At 49.2% G+C, this 18,265-nt stretch overlaps 1 protein-coding gene across 2 annotated transcripts in view; it reads left to right on the top strand.

Moving 5' to 3' along the window:
• Positions 1 to 18,265, top strand: part of ZCCHC14 (zinc finger CCHC-type containing 14) — an 80,397-nt gene that overhangs the window by 51,534 nt on the left and 10,598 nt on the right. For both annotated transcript variants that reach the window (XM_017543674.2, XM_017543673.2), the window contains exons 3-8: positions 2,014 to 2,087; positions 11,744 to 11,815; positions 14,900 to 15,009; positions 15,749 to 15,843; positions 16,338 to 16,392; positions 17,494 to 17,776. In XM_017543674.2, the coding sequence (XP_017399163.1) occupies positions 2,014 to 2,087; positions 11,744 to 11,815; positions 14,900 to 15,009; positions 15,749 to 15,843; positions 16,338 to 16,392; positions 17,494 to 17,776 (689 nt within the window). The remainder of the gene's footprint in view (positions 1 to 2,013; positions 2,088 to 11,743; positions 11,816 to 14,899; positions 15,010 to 15,748; positions 15,844 to 16,337; positions 16,393 to 17,493; positions 17,777 to 18,265) is intronic.

The raw sequence follows: 18,265 nt of genomic DNA, 5'->3' as shown, positions 1-18,265 counted from the left end.
GAACCGTCCCCAGGTGTGTGCACAGAGCAGGTCCTCCATCTAGGGGAGGTTCGTGTGTTTGGAGAAGAAAGTTGTGTGGATAAAAAAATATAGGGAATCATTTAAAAAATTATTATGTGCTGTAGGACTTCTCAGAGCCCTTAATATTCTAATGTACATTAACAGTTTACAAGGAGTATCTGAGATTTTTCTTTCCACAAAAACTTTTTTTTTTTTTTTTTTTTTGAGACAGAGTCTTACTCTTGCCCAGGCTGGGGTGCAGTGAATGGCGCGATCTTGGCTCACTGCAACCTCCACCTCCCAGGTTCAAGCAATTCTCCTGCCTCAGCCTCCCAAGTAGCTGGAATTACAGGTGCCCGCCACTATGCCCAGCTAATTTTTTGTATTTTTAGTAGAGGCTGGTTTTCACCATGTTGGCCAGGCTGGTCTTGAACTCCTGACCTCATGATTCGCCTACCTCGGCTTTCCAAAGTGCTGGAATTACAGGCATGAGCCACCGTGCCCAGCTGCCCCCAAAAGCTTTTTGACCATACAGTTTTTTTGAAGTTGCCCTGACCCTGTGGAAGCACTGGCGTCCGTGGAAAGGGCTCTGGAGAAAGTTAGTGCAGGAGACCAGGAGGTGTTTGGGTGCCTGCAGGAAGTGTCACATTCATAGTTCTGAAAAGTTATGTTGAGTATTTCACATTAGACAGAGTTAGATTCTACAGATTAGCAGACATCCCCATCGTACACAGCCAGGTGACCTCTAGACCCAGTGAAGGCTGGTGGAGGAAGGCGGGAGAATGCCCTGAAGTGTCTCTCCCAGTTATGCATAAGGCTGCGGCAGTGTGTGGCTGTGGGTGCCTGGGAAGTGTGAGAGCTGGCAGAGCCAGGTGTGTTGGGCAGCGAGAAGCATTAGCGCTGGATCAGCAGGGCAGGCCTGCCTTGATACAGCTGAGGCGGAAACCACAGTGTTTGATAGGCAGCTGTTTTATTTTGAACAGATATTTGGGCTTATTTAAAAAGTGCTTAAAACCTAATTGTATCATCCTATTTTTGAGGAGAAAAACACCCACCAAGTTATGTGGAAAACTGGGGACGAGTAAGCAGGCTGATGGCTTCTGGGCCTCCTGGTAAGGCCCCTTGTCCCCGTCTCTCTTCATCCTGTGCGGCTTCGGTCACTGCAGCGTGGTTCTGCCCCGAGACAGTGCTCTCCATCTTCCTGATTCCCCTAGGACTGCTGTTCTGGTCTCCTTAACCTTGCCCTCTCAGAGAAGAATGAGAGTGAATTCTGGTGAAAAGAAAGGCCAGGCGTGGTGGCTCACATCTGTAATCCTAGCACTTTGGGAGGCTGAGATGGGTGGATCGCCTGAGGTCAGGAGTTTGAGACCAGTTTGGCCAACATGGAGAAACTCTGTGTCTTCTAAAATTACAAAAATCAGCTGGGCGATGTGGTGCACGCCTATAACCCCAGCTACTTGGGAGGCTGGGGCACAAGAATCGCTTGAACCTGGGAGGCAGAGGCTGCATCGAGCCACTGAGACAGAATAAGACTCTGTCTCAAAAAAAAAAAAAAAAGAAGAAATGAACAGGAGACGCTCCCCAGGTGACCACGTTCTTGGAGAAATACTGTCTAAAACAGTCACCGTTGAAAATACTGAGCATTAGCTTGGGATAGATTGGTCACAGTTTTGAGGGTTAACCCGGGAGGCTGCACAGATGCTCAGTCATAGCTAGAGCTGGGCTTTTGCTCGGTCAGTAAGCGCGCGTCTGTGCTCTAGCGCTCTTTCCTGCTCTTCCATTTCCATGTGTGGCTTTGCTTTAATCTCCTTTCTGTTGCAAATGTGCCCTGCATCTGTGCTGCTGCCCGCCTTCCTCTCTGGGCTCCGGTTCTAGGTGAGACGCCACTGAAGTGACAGAATAGCCCTGGGCACTGAGAGCCTCATTTGGAAAATGCTAAGTATCAAATGCTAAATAATTGTGTATATACTTCAAGCCCTTATTTCATTTTTGTTTTTTGTTTTACTTTTACAGTGAGTGTTGAAAAGATAGACCTGAAGGGATTATCACACACAAAAAATGACAGAAATGTTGAATGTTCCTTTGAGGTAAGATGCTAAGTTTTTTCCCCTCTCTCCTGTAAGGGTAGGAAGAAAACACTTACCCTGGAGACTCTTTTCTTTACCTAGACAAGGCTGTGCCTTGTACAAAGTCCTGTGCCAGTGCTGTATAGGAAGCTGGCCCTAGGCCTGGGTGGGCCATCTCGGGGGTGGGGGGTTGTTGGCTACGGGCCCTCTACAGGTGGGAGGGGTGAGGGCTCGGGCAGGGCTGGGGTTGTCAGTTTGGGTGTGAAAGGTTCATATCTCAGGGGGCTCCGGCAGGGTCTGGGGCTGTCAGTTCTGGTGTGAATGGCGCATACCTGAGCGGGGCTTGGGCAGGGCTTGGAGTTGTCAGTTCAGGTGTGAATGGTGCATTCCTCAGGGGTCTGGGGCAGAACTGGATGAGGCAGCCTGCAGAGCAGCACACACACAACCAGGGTGGGTGCGTGGTGCCTGCAGAGACCAGCTGCTCCCCTTCTTACTCACCACATGGTGAGGAAAACTCCTTGGTCTGGGCAGGGAATGCTCCCTGAACTGACTCGCTCAGGTACTGGGAGTCAGTCACCAAAGTTGGGTACCATGAAGACTCAGGAGAGTTGAGCAATGTTGTGTTTCTGGGTTTGAGACCCACGGTGACCAGGAACGAGATGGCCGGAAGCCCATTCCTCTCTCATAGCAGGGCAAGCAGGAGGCTGCCCCGCACCCTGGTCACTGTGCCCCATCAGAACCTGAGGGTGCCCTTAGGGTTACACGCCCCCTCTGGCTACTCTGTGACATCCCTAGGATGTGGCCCTCTGCTCCCGGCCCAAGGTGGCAGGCAGGATGCCAGTCCTCACGTGTTCATCCTGGGCAGCAGGCTGCAGGAGGAAGAAAGGGAGGCTCTAAATCTTTCTCTTAAGGAACATTGCTGAAAGCAGCCTCTAGACACTTCACTTCTATTTTGTTGGCCACATTTAGTTTCTTGGTCCCATGTGAATGCCAGAGAGGCTGGGAAATGTGTCCCGGCTAGCAGTGCTCAGCTCCCAGTCAGGGCTCTGATAAACCCTGGCGCGGGGACATTCTCTCTGAACCACCTGTGTGTCAAGTGCTGACTGCTCATGGAGGTTGGCTTCCAGCGTCGTTGGAGAGTGCTCTCTGGACAAAACTTGTGTGAGCATCTGGCATGACTAATTTGTGCAGCTCACTAATTTTTTGAAGAGTGTAGCGACACCAAAATACTTCAAATCCTTTTTCCACTGAAGGGACAAGCCTCTCCTTTGTTTGTGGAGACTGTTGAGATAGGCAGTTGCCACGTTATGCATTTTTCTTTGAAAAATGTGTAAGGAAAATCCTCAGCTGCTGAGGTGTGGAGGTTGCTGGCACGTGTGGTGGTAGTGCCAGAGTCTCGGCACCCGTGGAGTTCCTAGGGCCCACATTGTACAGCCCTGACAGAGCCCAGGGAAAGACCATAGGGGCCCTCTGAATGCCCTGGAACCCAGCAGTGGTCCTAGTGACCCTGGGTGTTTGCTGACATTATGCAGTGCTCCTTCCTTCATTCCCTGCATTGCGGTGTCAGGCGTCCTCAGGCACTGGTGGGGACTGTGCCCTAAGAAGGTGCTGTGCGCAGAGGAGTCTTCGCATATGGTCATAGCACAGTGGGCTTTGATTTGCTCCCAATCTTTAGTCCGGTTATTTGTGGTGAGGAAATTGGAAGTCAGGTCCATCCAATGTAAGGTGTGGGAACTTCATACAACCTGACCGCCCATAGCTTTTCTTTTCTTTCTTTTTTTTTTTTTTTTAAGACATTGTCTTGCTCTGTCACCAGGCTGGAGTGTAGTGGCGTGATCTTGGCTCACTACAGCCTTGAGCTCCTGGGCTTAAGTAATTCCCCCACTGTAGCCTCCCAGTAGCAGGAACCACAGGCACATGCCACGACACGCAGCTAATTTTTGTACTTTTGTGGAGATGGGGTTTCACCATGTTGCTCAGGCTGATCTTGTATTCCTGAGCTCAAGCGATCTGCCCCTCTCAGCCTTCCAAAGTGCTGGGATTACAGGCATGAGCCATCACACCTGGCCATATTTTTCTATTTTAGAAATCAAGTTGATTCTGAAAGCTAGCGGGACATGGTGGCTCATGCCCATAATCCCAGCACTTTGGGAGGCAGTGGTAGATAGATCACTCGGGATCAGGAGTTCAAGATCAGCCTGGCCAACATGGTGAAACCCCATCTCTACTAAAAATACAAAAATTAGCCAGGTGTGGTGGCAGGCACCTGTAGTCCGAGCTACTCAGGAGGCTGTGGTGGGGGAATCCTTGAACCCGGGAGGCAGAGGTTGCAGTGCTGAGATCACACCACTGCACTCCAGCCTGGGCAACAGAGTGAGACTCTGTCTCAAAAAAAAAAAAAAAAAAGTTGCTTCTGAAAGTTATATGGAAAGAACTAGAGTAATTAAAATAACTTTGAAAAGAAAAAAATTGGAAGATTGGCAGTTCCTGATTTTAGCACTTCCCAAACAGAAGGATCACAACACTGTGGGGCAGCTGAAGGGAAAGTTGCACAGGTGAGTGGGACAGAAGAGGCCGCAGGCAGACTCACACACACACACACACACACAGGTTGTGAAGGAGGGCCATGAGGAAAGGATGCTCTTCAGCAGACTCCCGGACCCGACATCCATCTGCAGAAAAAGGGAGCCTTGACTCCATCCGCAGTCCTTAGTCCAAATTAACTCAAAAGTGATTGGAGACCTAAATGTAAACACAAAACAAAGACTTCCAGGAGAAAACAAACTTTATGATTTAAATCAGCTAAAGATTTCTGAGACACAGTGCCAAAAACATCCATAAAAGACAAAATTGATGAATTAGAATATATTAAAACTTAAAATTTTCTCTTTAAGAGACACTGTGAAGAGAATGGAAAAGCACAAATTAGGAGAAAATATTTGCAAATCATGTAGCTGTTGAAGGATTTATATATTCAAAATGTATAAAGAATTCTCAAAACTAGCCAGGCGCGGTGGCTCACCCCTGTAATCCCAGCACTTTGGGAAGCTGAGGCAGGTGGATCACAAGGTTAGGATTTCAAGACTAGCCTGGCCAACATAGCGAAACCGCATCTCTCTAAAAATACAAAAAATTAGCCGAGTGTGGTGGTGGGTGTCTGTAATCCTAGCTACTTGGGAGGCTGAAGCAGGATAATTGCTTGAACCTGGGAGGCGGAGGTTGCATTGAGCTGAGATTGCACCATTGCACTTCAGCCGAGTGACTGTACAAGACTCCGTATCAAAAAAAAAAAAAAAAAAAAAATTCTCAAAACATTTTTTAAAGAGATGGTGTCTCTGGCCAGGCACGGTGGCTCACGCCTGTAATCCACAACTTTGAGAGGCCGAGGTGGGCGATCACCTGAGGCCAGGAGTTTGAGACCAGCCTGCCCAAGATGGCAAAACACTCTCTCTACTAAAAATACAAAAATTAGCTGGGTGTGGTGGCAGGCACCTATAATCCCAGCTGCTCGGGTGGCTGAGGCAAGAGAATCACTTAAAGCCAGGAAGTGGAGGTTGCAGTGAGTCAGGATCATGCCACTGCACTCCAGCCTGGATGACAAGAGCGAAACTCTGTCTCAATTAAAAAAAAAAAGAGAGAGGGGTCTATTTCTGTCACCCAGCTGGTCTTGAGCTCTTGCCTCAAGGGATCCTCCTATCTTGGCCTCCTAGGTTGCTGGGATCACAGGCGTTAGCCACCATGCCCAACAGGTTGCTTCTTACTAAGTTCTGAGAGTTCTGCCAGGTGCAGTGGCACATGTCTGCAGTGGCACATGTCTGCAGTTGCAGCTGCTTGGGAGGCTGAGACAAGTATATACCTTGAGGCCAGGAGTTCAAGACCAGCCTGAGCAACAGTGAGACCCTGTTTCCACAAAGAAGAAAAAGAAAACAACCCATTAAAAAATGAATGAAAGATTTGAACAGATGATTTGCCAAGGATGATAGGAAGGTCCATGGGTGGTAAATAAACGAATATGAAAAGATATTCACCATCGCTTAACATTAGGAAAATGCCAGTTAAACCACAGTGAGAGCCTGTACACCTCTTAAAATACTCAAATGAAAACCACCGACCCCACCGACCTCAGGCTGCAGTGTGGAGGAGCTGGAATCTCTTGCATTAAAGGTGGGATGTGAAATGGTGCCACCACTTTGGAAAACAGTTTGGCAGTTTTTTTTTTTTTTAAATATGACCTATAAGTTCCAGCCTAGGTTTACCCACGAGGAATTAAGCACATGTTCATAAAAGATTCGCGCATGAGTGTTTATAGCAGCTTTGTTTGTAACATTCTAAGACTGTGAACAGCCGAGATACCGTTCACAGGAGCGTGGATAGGCCAACCCTGGTGTTACGTCCACGCAGTGGAATTCCGCTCGGCAGTAATGGTGAGTGGTCTCAGAATGGATGACTGAGATAGCCATATGCACGAATCTCATGTTGTGTGAAAGAAACTAGACGACTCCTTCAAAAAAAAATGAGTATATACTCAATAAGTCCATTTATGAGTCTAGTTACATAAAATTCTAGAAAATGCAAACTCATCTGTAGCAATGGAAGCAGTCAGTGGTTCCCTGAAGAGGGGCCAGAGGACACCTTAGGGGTGTTGCTTGCTGTCATGGTGGGACGTGGCTCACAAGTGCTCTGGGGTCAGCACAGCAGATGCAGCCCCTAAATATATGCAGGTCATTGTCAGTTTTAATTCATTCAAACTCCTTTTGTTAAAAAAAATACTTGAAGATTCAGGCTTTTCCTTTTGTCCCTAGCACCTTGACTAATGAAAATCAAATTGTCCTTTAAAAAATAAGTCGTCCTTTGTAAGTGGAAATAAATAGCGATTATACTGTGGCCAGAGCATAGAACGGCACTCTTAGGAGTATCTGCCATATTTCAGTGAGGCAGAGCAGTCTGTTGTTAACAGTATGGCAAGGTTCAAAGAAACATTTTCTTCTGAAAACTTTCAGGGAGAAATAACCTCTCCGTGCCTCACTGATTTTCTCAGTCTTGTTTCTTATTTTAATTTTTATGTATTGTTGTGCTCCAGGATACAAATGAAAGGTTACTGTTTTATAGGACGATATAAGTCACTGGATTAAGATGACGTCAAGATGTACGAGCTTTTAATCTGTGGAGTTAGTTTTGATTTTGCCGAAATTGTTAATTCCTAGTTTCTGAGGAAATCAAGTCAGTACACAGGATGCAAATGGTTGAAGCTTTTTGATATAAAAGCAGCAATTCAGGGTCTGAGGCGGGAGCATCACCAGAGGCAAAGAGATTGTGACCAGCCTGGGCAACAACGAGACCTGTCTCTTAAAAAAAAAAATTATAGGGGCCAGGCACAGTGGCGCACGCCTGTAATCCCAGCACTTTGGGAGGCCGAGGCAGGCAGACCGCTTAAGCTAGCCTGGGCAACATGGTGATCCTATCACTACAAAAAAAAAATACAAAAATTAGTTGATCATAGTGGCACTCACCTATCCTAGCTACTGACGAGGCTGAGGTGGGAGGATCACTTGAGCCTGGGAGGTCAAGGTTGCAGTGAGTCAAGATCACACCAGTGCGCTCCAACTTGGGCAACAGACTGAGACGTTGTCTCAAAAAAGAAAAAATTATACAATAATACTAATAAACAACTCTTACGAAACCATTCTTTAAAGCTACCCAGACATTATTTTAGTGTTGTATCTTTTCTTTAAAAGTTTATTTTTCATTTGGGTGGCCGAGGCACGAGGATTGCTTGAACTCGATAGGTGGAGGTTGAAGTGAGCCGAAACTGCGCCACCGTGCTCCAGCCTGGGCGACAGAGCAAGACACTGTCTCAAAAAAAAGAAAAGAAAAGAAAAAAATTGTTTTTCATTCTCCAAACAACATTAACTGTTCTGAGTTTGCTGTCATTATTAGCAAAGAGGGAGTCCTGGCGAGTGAGGTTTCCCTGAGTCTTTGTTTGTATCACGTGTACGTGTGTACAGTAGAAGGCCTGAGATGCCACAGGCGTTGCCAGAGCAGCAGGCACTGGGTAGACCCTGCCCTCCGAGGTTGGGGATCCTGTGGTGATGAGCGTGGCTGCAGAAGGCGAGCCCTGGCGGAGCCGAGCCCTGGTGGAGCCGAGTGGTACATTCTGGGTGTCTTCATGTCTCACCCAGTGTCCAACACTGTGTTTCTCCTCGAGCTGTTTTGTGTTTGTTTGTTTTTTGAGAAGGACTTAGAAAACCGTTCCTTCCCCCACACCTTTCTCTGTTGGCTGGAATCCCTCTCGTGTGCACGAGAACCTACAACCTGCCGGGTGTTTGCTCTGCTCTGTAGAAGGCTGCCTCGTCTTTCTGTCTTTAGTTGAGTGTTTCATTCCTACTGGACTAGTTTTCATTTAAGAGAACTCTTGTGCTCTGACAGTTCTTTTTCCTTTCTTTTTTCTTTTTTAAGACAAAGCTTCCCTCTTGTTGCCCAGACAGGAGTGCAATGGCGTGATCTCAAGTCACTGTAACCTCTGCCTCCCCGGCTCACTTGATTCTCCTGCCCCAGCCTCCCCAGTAGCTGGGATTACAGGTGTGTGCCACCACGCCCGGCTAATTTTTTGTATTTGTAGTAGAGATGGGGTTTCTCCTTGTTGGCCAGGCTGGTCTGGAACTCCCGACCTCAGGTGATCTGCCCACCTCGGCCTCCCAAAGTGCTGGGATTATAGGTGTGAGCCACCACACCCAACCCGTTCTTTTTTCCTAACATCCTGTTCTCGGATATGCTTTCTTCTCTTAGCTTAGTAACAGTACTGTTGAAAGGTTTTTAGTTTTCTTAAAATCAGTCTGTGCTTTCCCTTGGCTGCCGTGTTCTCCTTGCTGGCTTTGCCTGTCTCTGTGCTGGGCCTTGGCTCAGGTCTGGGGTTCCTGGGCTGCCTGTCCCCTCAGGGGTGTGGCTGGGCCTGCCCCCAGGGATGCCTGGTTGGGCCTTTTCTTGTACACAGTGGGGCTGTGTAGCTCTAGGAACTCTGGAGGGAGGCTGTATGGAGAAATTGGGATGTTCAGAGCTAGTCCACGGTGAGTCGGAGGAGCTAGACTCTGCATGTGAAACCATCCTGAGCATGCATGGGATCTGTGCACATTTGGCTTTGGGGCATGATTAAGATGCCTGAAAATTTGTCCAGATAAGGCTCAGTAGCTCTTTGAAGACATAGTATAAAATGCTGTGCCAGAATCTTACTGGCAGCACTTTTTCTTGGTGAAATGTAAAGTAATGGGGTAGCAGGCTGTGGATACTTGTGGGTTTGGTTGGACACTTGTCCCGATAGCATGGGTCAGGCAGGCATGACAAGAGGACGTTGCTCCCACTCCCATGACCCTCCTGCAGCCGGTTCCCCTCCTGGTGCTGCAGGGCAAGTGGGCAGGTGAGGCAGAGGGCTCCGCCAGGTCTGTATCGAAGCTCCTGCAGCTTAGAAGTCAGCCCCCATCACCTGCAGAGGGAGATGGGCTGGCCTCCGCCTGCCCGTGTGGTCTGTTTCCAGTGTTCACCTTCTGACAGTCTTAGGGAGAAATGTGAGCTGCACCTGCAGGTCAGAGAAGAATGTCTCCGAACACAAAGTAGAAGACTCATGCATAAAGGGGATAACTGTTGGAAAAGTGAGTTGTCTGTTGCAGCATAAGATGACCAGTCCACGCCACGTTTTATTGTTGGGCCGTTGGATTTCACATCTTTCTTCGGTTAGGGCACAGTAGGAAAGATTCAGCCTAGAAGTAGGTGTGAGAGCTGTGCAGACGAGAAGTTCTCTATGACACGCTTTACCTCCAAAGGTACACCCTCGGTCAGGCATCTTCATGGCAGAAGTTTGCACCTGTTGTCTGTGGTGGTCTTGGAGTTCTGTGTGGGGAAGCAGCTTAGGAGCCTCTGCCAAAGCTTTTTAGTGTTAGCAGATTTTAATATTTCAGGCATAGATCTAGCTCAACTTTTTTTTTTTTTTTTTTGAGATGGAGTTTCACTCTTATCACTGAGGCTGGAGTGCAGTGGCGCAATCTCTACTCACCTCAACCTTTGCCTACCGGTTTCAAGCGATTCTCCTGCCTCAGCCTCCCAAGTAGCTGGGATTACAGGCACGTGCCACCACTCCCAGCTAATTTTGTATTTTTAGTAGAGGCAGGGTTTCTCTATGTTAGTCAGGCTGGTCTTGAACTCCGGCCTCAGGTGATCCACCTACCTTGGCCTCCCAAAGTGCTGGGATTATGGGCGTGAACCACCGTGCCCAGCCTCAAATATTTTCATTTTAGATGTGGAAGACTCTAGGTGGCATGGTGAGCTCCTTGCAGCCATTAGTTCCAAGGACACCGGTGCTTCCTTGATGAATTCTGGTAGGCACTAGGCTTCAGGAGAAGAGGTGGCCTCTTCCCTTGACTGGCCTATGTGTTATGAGAGCGTGATGAAACAGACCCAGGAGTGGCTGCTGCGTAATGTGACAACGACTGAAGACAGAGACTGGCCTGAGGTTCAGCAGACAGGAGGGTGGACGCTGGGGGCTAGACTCTGCAGGTGCATGTGTGTGGGTGGGGGAGCAGAGGTGGTTTGGGTGCCGCTGAGCTCTCTGCGCTCTAAATCAGTGTTAATACCACTTTTGCGTATGCACAATATATTTGGTCATTTTATTTGCCAACTTGAAATCCCCTGGCTTCCTGAGGACTTGAGTGCAGTTTGCATTTGGTGCTTGTCCCTTCCTGACCTGGTTGCCCTGTCATCTCAGGCCATCCCCTCTGTCCATCTCATTCCTGTAGCTAACTTCTTATTTGCCTTTCAGAAGCCATCCCAAGCGCCTGTCCGTGCAGAAACTCCCTCTAATGTGCAAAAGCCCGCTCTTCTTCCCCCTCATTAGGGCTTAGTTAGCACCTCATGTGACAACCATTGTGATAGCTGGGGGAAGCTGAGCAAAAAGACACGCCCCTTTGCCCCTGGAGCTTAGCGTGCATCTGTGGAGATGGACATCCGTAAAGCTATGCAGTGACACCGCCCGCTGCTGTATGCGGGGAAGGAAACGCAGATGCTCATGCTGGGGCTGGGCATACCAGGCGTTGCAGAACCTCCTCCAGAAAACCCTTTCCATGCCTTTCCCCGGATCCCTCTTCTGCAGCTCTGGTGTTCACTGCCCTGTCGTGGGGCTGTTGATGGACTCACGCTGCCCCCACAGCTCTGCGGTGTCCTGAGAGCAGGGCCTGGGCTCACTGTGTGCCCACAGCGTCTGGCGCACCACGGGCCCTCGCTGTGGGTTGAAGAGCTGCTCTCTGGAAATGTGTCGGTCCTGCCTCTGAGGCACACAGGCTCACCTAAGAACAGGAGGTTCCCTGAGGAAAGTGCATAGGGCACACACAAGCAATTAAAATTGTCAGGGATTTTCTAGAACTTACAGTTGGCAGCTGTAGACCCCACACTGGAGTAGTTTGGTGATACTCTGAATAACTGCACAAAACAAGTTAAACGTGAGAGGACTGGAGCTGTGTGACTGTTGTTTCTGTAACAAGTCAAGGAATGCGTAGGTGCTTCCCACAGCAGCTGCACAGCCCATGGGCTCAGCTGCCAACTGAACCTGTGCCCCAGTCGTACCCGGACTCGTGTGCCGAGAACCAAGTATGTGGCGTCTGTTTCTAAGGTTTGTTTGTTTATTTGTTTTTAAGGTCTTATGGTCTGATTCTTCAATAACATCAGTAACCAAATCTTCCTCTGAAGTGACTGAATTTATTTCAAAGGTAAGGTGATCAAGGGCTCTTATAAAAATGAAAAGAATCACATTCCCCAGTGGCTGATGATACCACAGAGTAATTTTACCGGTCACTCCCTTCAGCCAGTGAGCCAACGCAGGGCCAGGCCTCCTGCCCATCCACCGTGGGTTCCCCAGTCCGCTGCTAACATGAGTGCAGCCGTGAGCACAGGATCCTGACACCACGGGTCCCCTCCTTCTGCTGTTGAGACTCAGAGGAGGCTCCCCTCCTCCCCTCCCCTCCCCTCCTCTCCCCTCCCCTCTCCTCCCGTCCCCTCCTCTCCCCTCCCCTGCCTCTTTTTCCTTTTCTGCCATCGAAGCTCACTGCAGCCTTGACCTCCCGGGCTCAGGTGATCCTCCCACCTCAGCCTCCTCAGTAGCTGAGACTATAGGCATACACCACCCTTATCTTTACAAATACCTGGTTCAGATGTTTAGGGCCCACTGGCCTGTGCTATAGCGTGAACCACTGTCTCAGCAAAATGAGGCATGTCAGACAGTCACCTCTGTGAATGGGATAGCACATGTAAATGTCTCCAAAGAGAGTCTTACATTTTCATTATAAAGCCAAGAGCCCCATCCTGCAGGAGAATGTGGAGTGAGGACAGTCTCTGATCACACTTACCTTTTTGGCATCTCAGGCATTAAAGAACACTACAGGCCATGCCTTCGAGGGTAACAGACACCCCTCTTAGAATCTGCTTTTCCCTCTGCAGTGTTTAAAATACTCAGTTTCCTCACCTCTGTGTGTAGTTTCTCATTTTGTTAAACACATCCTCCCTCGACTCCACTAATGCTGGCTGGAACTTCAACCTCTCATTGGGCTTTTGTCTCAGTGTTTTTGTTGTCCTTTTTTTCTTTTTGAGACAGAGACTCACTCTGTCACCCAGGCTGGAGTGCAGTGACATGATCTTGGCTCACTGCAACTTCGCCTCCCAGGCTCAAGTGATTCTCCTGCCTCAGTCTCCCGAGTAGCTGGGATTACAGGCATGTGCCACTGTGCCTGGCTAATTTTGTAGTTTTAGTAGAGTCGGGGTTTCTCCACATTGGTCGGGCTGGTCTTGAGCTCCCGACCTCAGGTGATCTGCCTACCTCAGCCTCCCAAAGTGCTGGGATTACAGGCGTGAGCCATTGCGCCTGGCACCATTTTATCCTCAAGTATTTCTTCTGCCCCATCCTCTCCTCTCCTGGGACTCCAGCTGCACACGCCTCAGACTCCAGGTGTTGCCACCCCACCACTCTCTCATGCTTGTGCGTTTCTCGGTTTGTGCGTTTCTCGGTTTGTGCGTCTGGGTGCTTCCTGTGCCCCTCTCCATGCCAGCTGATTCCCTCAGCTCTTCCCAGGCTGTTGTGGAGCCTGTGCATGTACTCAAGTCCTCATCTCTGGTGCCAGGGGTTTCTTTTGTCCTCACTCTGCTGCCAGGGGTTTCTTTTGTGTCTTCTCTCCCTGGTTTTTCCATTTGACGTGTCCTAGGAAGTTTCCATTTCTTTCCCAGGCGTGGTGGCTCACGCCTGTAATCCCAGCACTTCAGGAAGCTGAGGAGGGCAGATCATGAGGTCAGGAGTTTGAGACCAGCCTGACCAACATGGTGAAACTCCGTCTCTGCTAAAAATACAAAAGTTAGCCTGGCGTGGTGGCGTGAGGCAGGAGAATTGCTTGAACTTGGAAGGCGGAGGTTGCAGTAAGCCAAGATTGCGTCACTGCGCTCCAGCCTGGGCGACGGAGCAAGACTCTATCTCAAGGAAAAAGAATTTTCCATCTCTCTGCTGAAAGTTCTCGTTTGTTCGTACATGTTGTCTTTTTCTCTAGGTTCTTTAGTATGTCCATCATAGCTGTTGGAAGCCCCTGTCAGATAGGTCCCACATCTGGGTTATTTCTGAATCTGGTTCTAATGATGCCCTTATCTCTTGACAAGAGTGTCCCCCCCCCGTTTATTTATTTTGTATGTCTTGCCTGGAAGGGGTCAACACCTCTTCTGCCAGGCCCTTAGTGGGGTTCTGGAGGCCATCTGGGCAAGACGGAACTGGCGCTGGGCTCTCTTGCTGCCAATTACCTGCAGGGCCTCTCCAGTGGAGGCAGCTGCTGCCTGAGCCTGGAGGGTTCTTGTTCAGCGTCCTGCTTTGCTCCCAGCTCAGCCATCCCTGCAGGCCTGTGGTACACAGCGGAGCGCACTCTACCCTCTGAACCCTTTTTCGGGGGTAGACTGCTACTGCTTGTTTGCTACCTGGTGCTGGGTTTGTGGGGGCGAGGGGCTTCTCCACGCCTCAGCCCAGCCTGGTCCCAGGCAGGCCTATGGGCTTTGGGGTGGCACTTCCTCAGCGTCTTGCCTCCCCAGCGGGAGCTGACCTCCTCCATCGCCAGAGCAGTTGTGCTTTTCCTTCTTCCAGGAGCAATGGTTCTTCTTGTGACTGATGGCAGAGGAAGAGAAGAATTGCCCCTGCCCCACCCCTAGAAATGGGGCTTTTGCTTGGGCTCTGGGGCCAGGAACAGTTTTTGTCCCTCCTCCAACATCTTAAGGGCTTTGCCTCACATCCAGAGAACGGTCCCGGGAATGGCACAAGACCTGGTGTCTGGTCCCCAGGTGTCACCCATGGGGATCTCTCCGGCTCCTATTACAGAAGAGAACTTGTGGAGAAGGGCCCACTTGCCCCTCTTGGGGCTCCAGCAGTTCTCTTGGCTGCATCAGCCTGTGGCCATGTGTCCTTCTCTCTCCAGGCCTGCTGGTGTGGTGGCCACCTGGGCCTTGTGCCCTCCTGGCTCCTCACAGGGGCGGTTCGCGTTTGAAAGTAAGTTCACCTGGTGGCCCAGCAACTCTCACATGAGCTCAGGGAATGTTGTGATTGCATAGATTGTCAAGCTTTTCCTGATGCTGCTGTGAGAGCAATGTTCTTTTCTGGCTTTCTATACCCTACATGGATGCGGGCACCAGAATAGCTCTGATGGGTGGCATAAATCATAGCAGACCAGCAGGCGGCACCCTGAAGCACCTGCCCTGGGTTTTCCTGCAGTGGCGGAATTCTGCTGATACAGGATGGATCTGACATACCTCCTATACTTTGTCCTCTCTTTCAGCTATCTCAGCTCTACCCTGAGGAGAACTTGGAGAAACTCATTCCTTGCTTAGCTGGTCCGGATGCATTTTACATGGAGCGAAACCACGTGGATCTGGACTCAGGCCTGAGGTGAGGCACTTACCGGGGCGGTGCTGCCCGGCACGTCTGCAGCTCGCAGGGACAGGCTGGTCCCACGGTCAATGTCACGGTCCACCAAGGAGCTTCGAGAGGACGTGCAGCCACCTGGACCTGAGTCTCTACTTGGCCTATAGGATTTCCATTAATTCTGGAGGATTTGGGAGCCCTCAGTGAGCTGAGGGTGGTTCTGGGCGTGTGAGGAAGGGAATTCCACATGATCCCACCATGTCGTGGGCTTTGGCAGTCCTGTGAAATAATCCTGGGTTGCTGTTTCCATCCTGTGGTCCAAGGTTGAGACTCTTCCCAGATAAAACTGGCGTCTCTTAAACACTTTCTCTGGACCTTAGATTGTTTCTTGGCTCAAGTGGCATACGCAGTAATATGGCCTACCATTTCCGTAAATGTGATCAGCCAGGGCCGTGGGGACTGATGTCCGAGTCCCTTTCTGGCTAATGGTGGGCGGCACTGATCCCACGCACGTCATGGGGCACGACTCCTGTCATTGGCCTTGATGAGACCGTGAACACAGTGTCGAAGGGAAGGGCTCGAAGAAGCATGGCAATTGGGCAAGAACTCAGTTGACTTTAAGCCGGAAGAATATGAGGCTCTAACACTTCTGGGTTTTTTCCTCTAATACACATTTCTCTTGATTAAAAATTAAATTTTTTCTTCCAGTTTTTCAGCAGGAATGCCATTTTAATGCTGATAAGACCACTTGTTTGCTTTTTAGGTACCTGGCCTCATTACCTTCTCATGTGTTGAAAAATGACCACGTCAGGAGGTTTCTCAGCACTTCCTCTCCGCCCCAGCAGCTTCAGAGTCCAAGTGAGTTTGTAACATATGATTAAAGTATATATGTGTACGTATATGTGTGTGTGTGTGTGTGTGTGTGTGTGTGTGTGTGTGTGTGTGTGTATAAAATCCCTGGTAGTCTAGTGGTTAGGATTAAAAAAAAAAAAAAGGGCCAGGCATGGTGACTCACACTTGTAATCCCAGCACTTTGGGAGGCCAAGGTGGGCAGTTTACCCAGGTCGGGAGTTCGAGACCAGCCTGACCAACATGGAGAAACCCCATCTCTACTAAAAATACAAAATTACCCTGTAATCCCAGCTACTCAGGAGGCCGAGGTATGAGAATCACTTGAGCCCGGGAGGCAGAGGTTGTGGTGAGCCGAGATCGCACCACTGTATTCCAGCCTGAGCAACAAGAGCAAAACTCTGTCTGAAAAATAATAAGAATAAGAATAATAAATAAATTACATAAATAAAAGTATTTTCATTGTCTGTAAATTTTTATGATATTTATTTTTAAATTCATAGGTCCTGGCAACCCCTCCCTTTCTAAAGTAGGTACAGTGATGGGCGTGTCTGGAAGGTAAGAAATCTTCTGGGTAACTAGCACATTTCATTTAAGCATTTTACAATTACTTTGAGTCCTGTGTAAAGTTGTTTCTAGAATGAAGTCATTCTCAAGTTGAGTCTTGAATGATATTGAGAAGAATTGGGGAGAGATGATTGAATTTATGATTTCCAAAAAAAAGTTCTCTGAGCCACTGGAACCAGAATTCCCAGGGACTCCTCCCCAGTATAAGCTCCCAGGCCCCATCCCAGACCTAGGAAACTAGAATTTTTGAGAATCTGGCTGTGAGAAGCCTGCTTCCAGAAACACAGGGTCGTGCTGCTGAGGAGCGTCCTCTCTTATCGTGGGCCCTGGGTAGCTGCAGTTGTGCGCCGGCAACACAGAGGCTCCCCTTCTTTGCTTCAGTGAAGTGGGCTGTCACAGATCAGTGCATGCACACCCCTACGGGGAGCCGCATGGAGATGCAGTCTGGGCGTGAGGCCTCGAGGAGCGGACTGGTGTCCTAGTGTCGGGCTGGTGAGCACTCAGTCCGTGGGTGTGACTTTGCAGTTAAGGAGCAAGGCCAGAGTGGAGTGCTGGTCACACCTTCCAGCCTTCTACATTTTACTTTTCTAAAAAAATTGTATTCGAATATTCAAGATGTAATAGTCTATTTTAATTTATGATTTATCAGTGTCATTCTTTGACTTAGAAGTAACAGAAATATTTATCAGAGGAGCACGTTTTTAAAAAATACAAGTAACAGAAACTTAGCATATAAACCAGATATCTGGTTGTGACAGATACATATACATAATACATGTTTGTACACACAAACATGTATTAGGTACATAACTCTTAAGCACGGCAGAGGCATGTGAGAGTATCTGCACAGCCACCTGTATGCACATGTGTGCACAGGCGTGCACGACAGAAATCTTAGCTGCAGAAGGGTGGTTGGGGAGGGCGGGCAGTAACAACAGCATGCCAGTGTTTGCAGTTCAGAGTGGCCCGTGATACTAGGGCAGGCCAGAAGGCAGAGGCTGGCACAGGAAGGCCTGGAAGTGAACTCTGTGGTGGAATCTGTGGTTGTGGAAGCTGCAGTTTCTCTGTGCTCCTTCTGCTCCCGTCCTACAGGCCTGTGTGTGGAGTGGCTGGCATTCCATCCTCGCAGAGCGGAGCCCAGCACCACGGGCAGCACCCGGCTGGCTCAGCTGCCCCCTTGCCCCACTGCTCCCATACGGGCAGCGCGGGCTCAGCCCTGGCCTATCGGACCCAGATGGACACATCACCCGCCATCCTCATGCCTTCCAGTCTGCAGACCCCTCAGACCCAGGAGCAGAATGGGATTCTAGACTGGCTTAGGAAACTGCGTTTGCACAAGTATTACCCTGTCTTTAAGCAGCTCACCATGGAGAAGGTATGTCGGTTGCCTAGCTGGCCAGACAGAATTGCTGGACTGTTTTCTCAAGACCTCCTTGGGGAAATTGAGTTGAGTTTCCAAAATAAACACAAGGTGGAAGAAGTAGAGAGGCTGAGGCATACCGCCTGTTCTTACAGGGGACAGTGCGCTTTACAGAGGCCACCTGCAGCTGAAGCCAGACAGAAACAGGGTATGTTATAAACAAACAGCTTTTCTAGGTGCTTCCAGATCTTTACAAACTAGACACTGTGTGATGGGAGGGACAGTCTGTCCGCAGAGCCCTACTGTGGACAGAAACGGTGAGCTCTGGTGCCTCACCCTGCTTTAGACATCCCTGCATGTAGTTGGTGCAGATGACTGAGGCAGGTCAGATCTCGAGGAATGGGGGGATTTTATATCTTCCAAGAAGTCATACCTAGAGGATTTTTATGAGGAAACTTTTTTATTGTTTAAAAAAAATTCTGAAATTTCTTTTTTTTTTTTTTT

The sequence above is a fragment of the Cebus imitator genome, unplaced genomic scaffold (genome assembly GCF_001604975.1).
Source record: "Cebus imitator isolate Cc_AM_T3 unplaced genomic scaffold, Cebus_imitator-1.0 Scaffold159, whole genome shotgun sequence".
NCBI lineage: Eukaryota > Metazoa > Chordata > Mammalia > Primates > Cebidae > Cebus > Cebus imitator.
The sequence above is the reverse complement of the archived record's forward strand: the minus strand, read 5'-3'. Positions and strand labels throughout refer to the sequence as shown.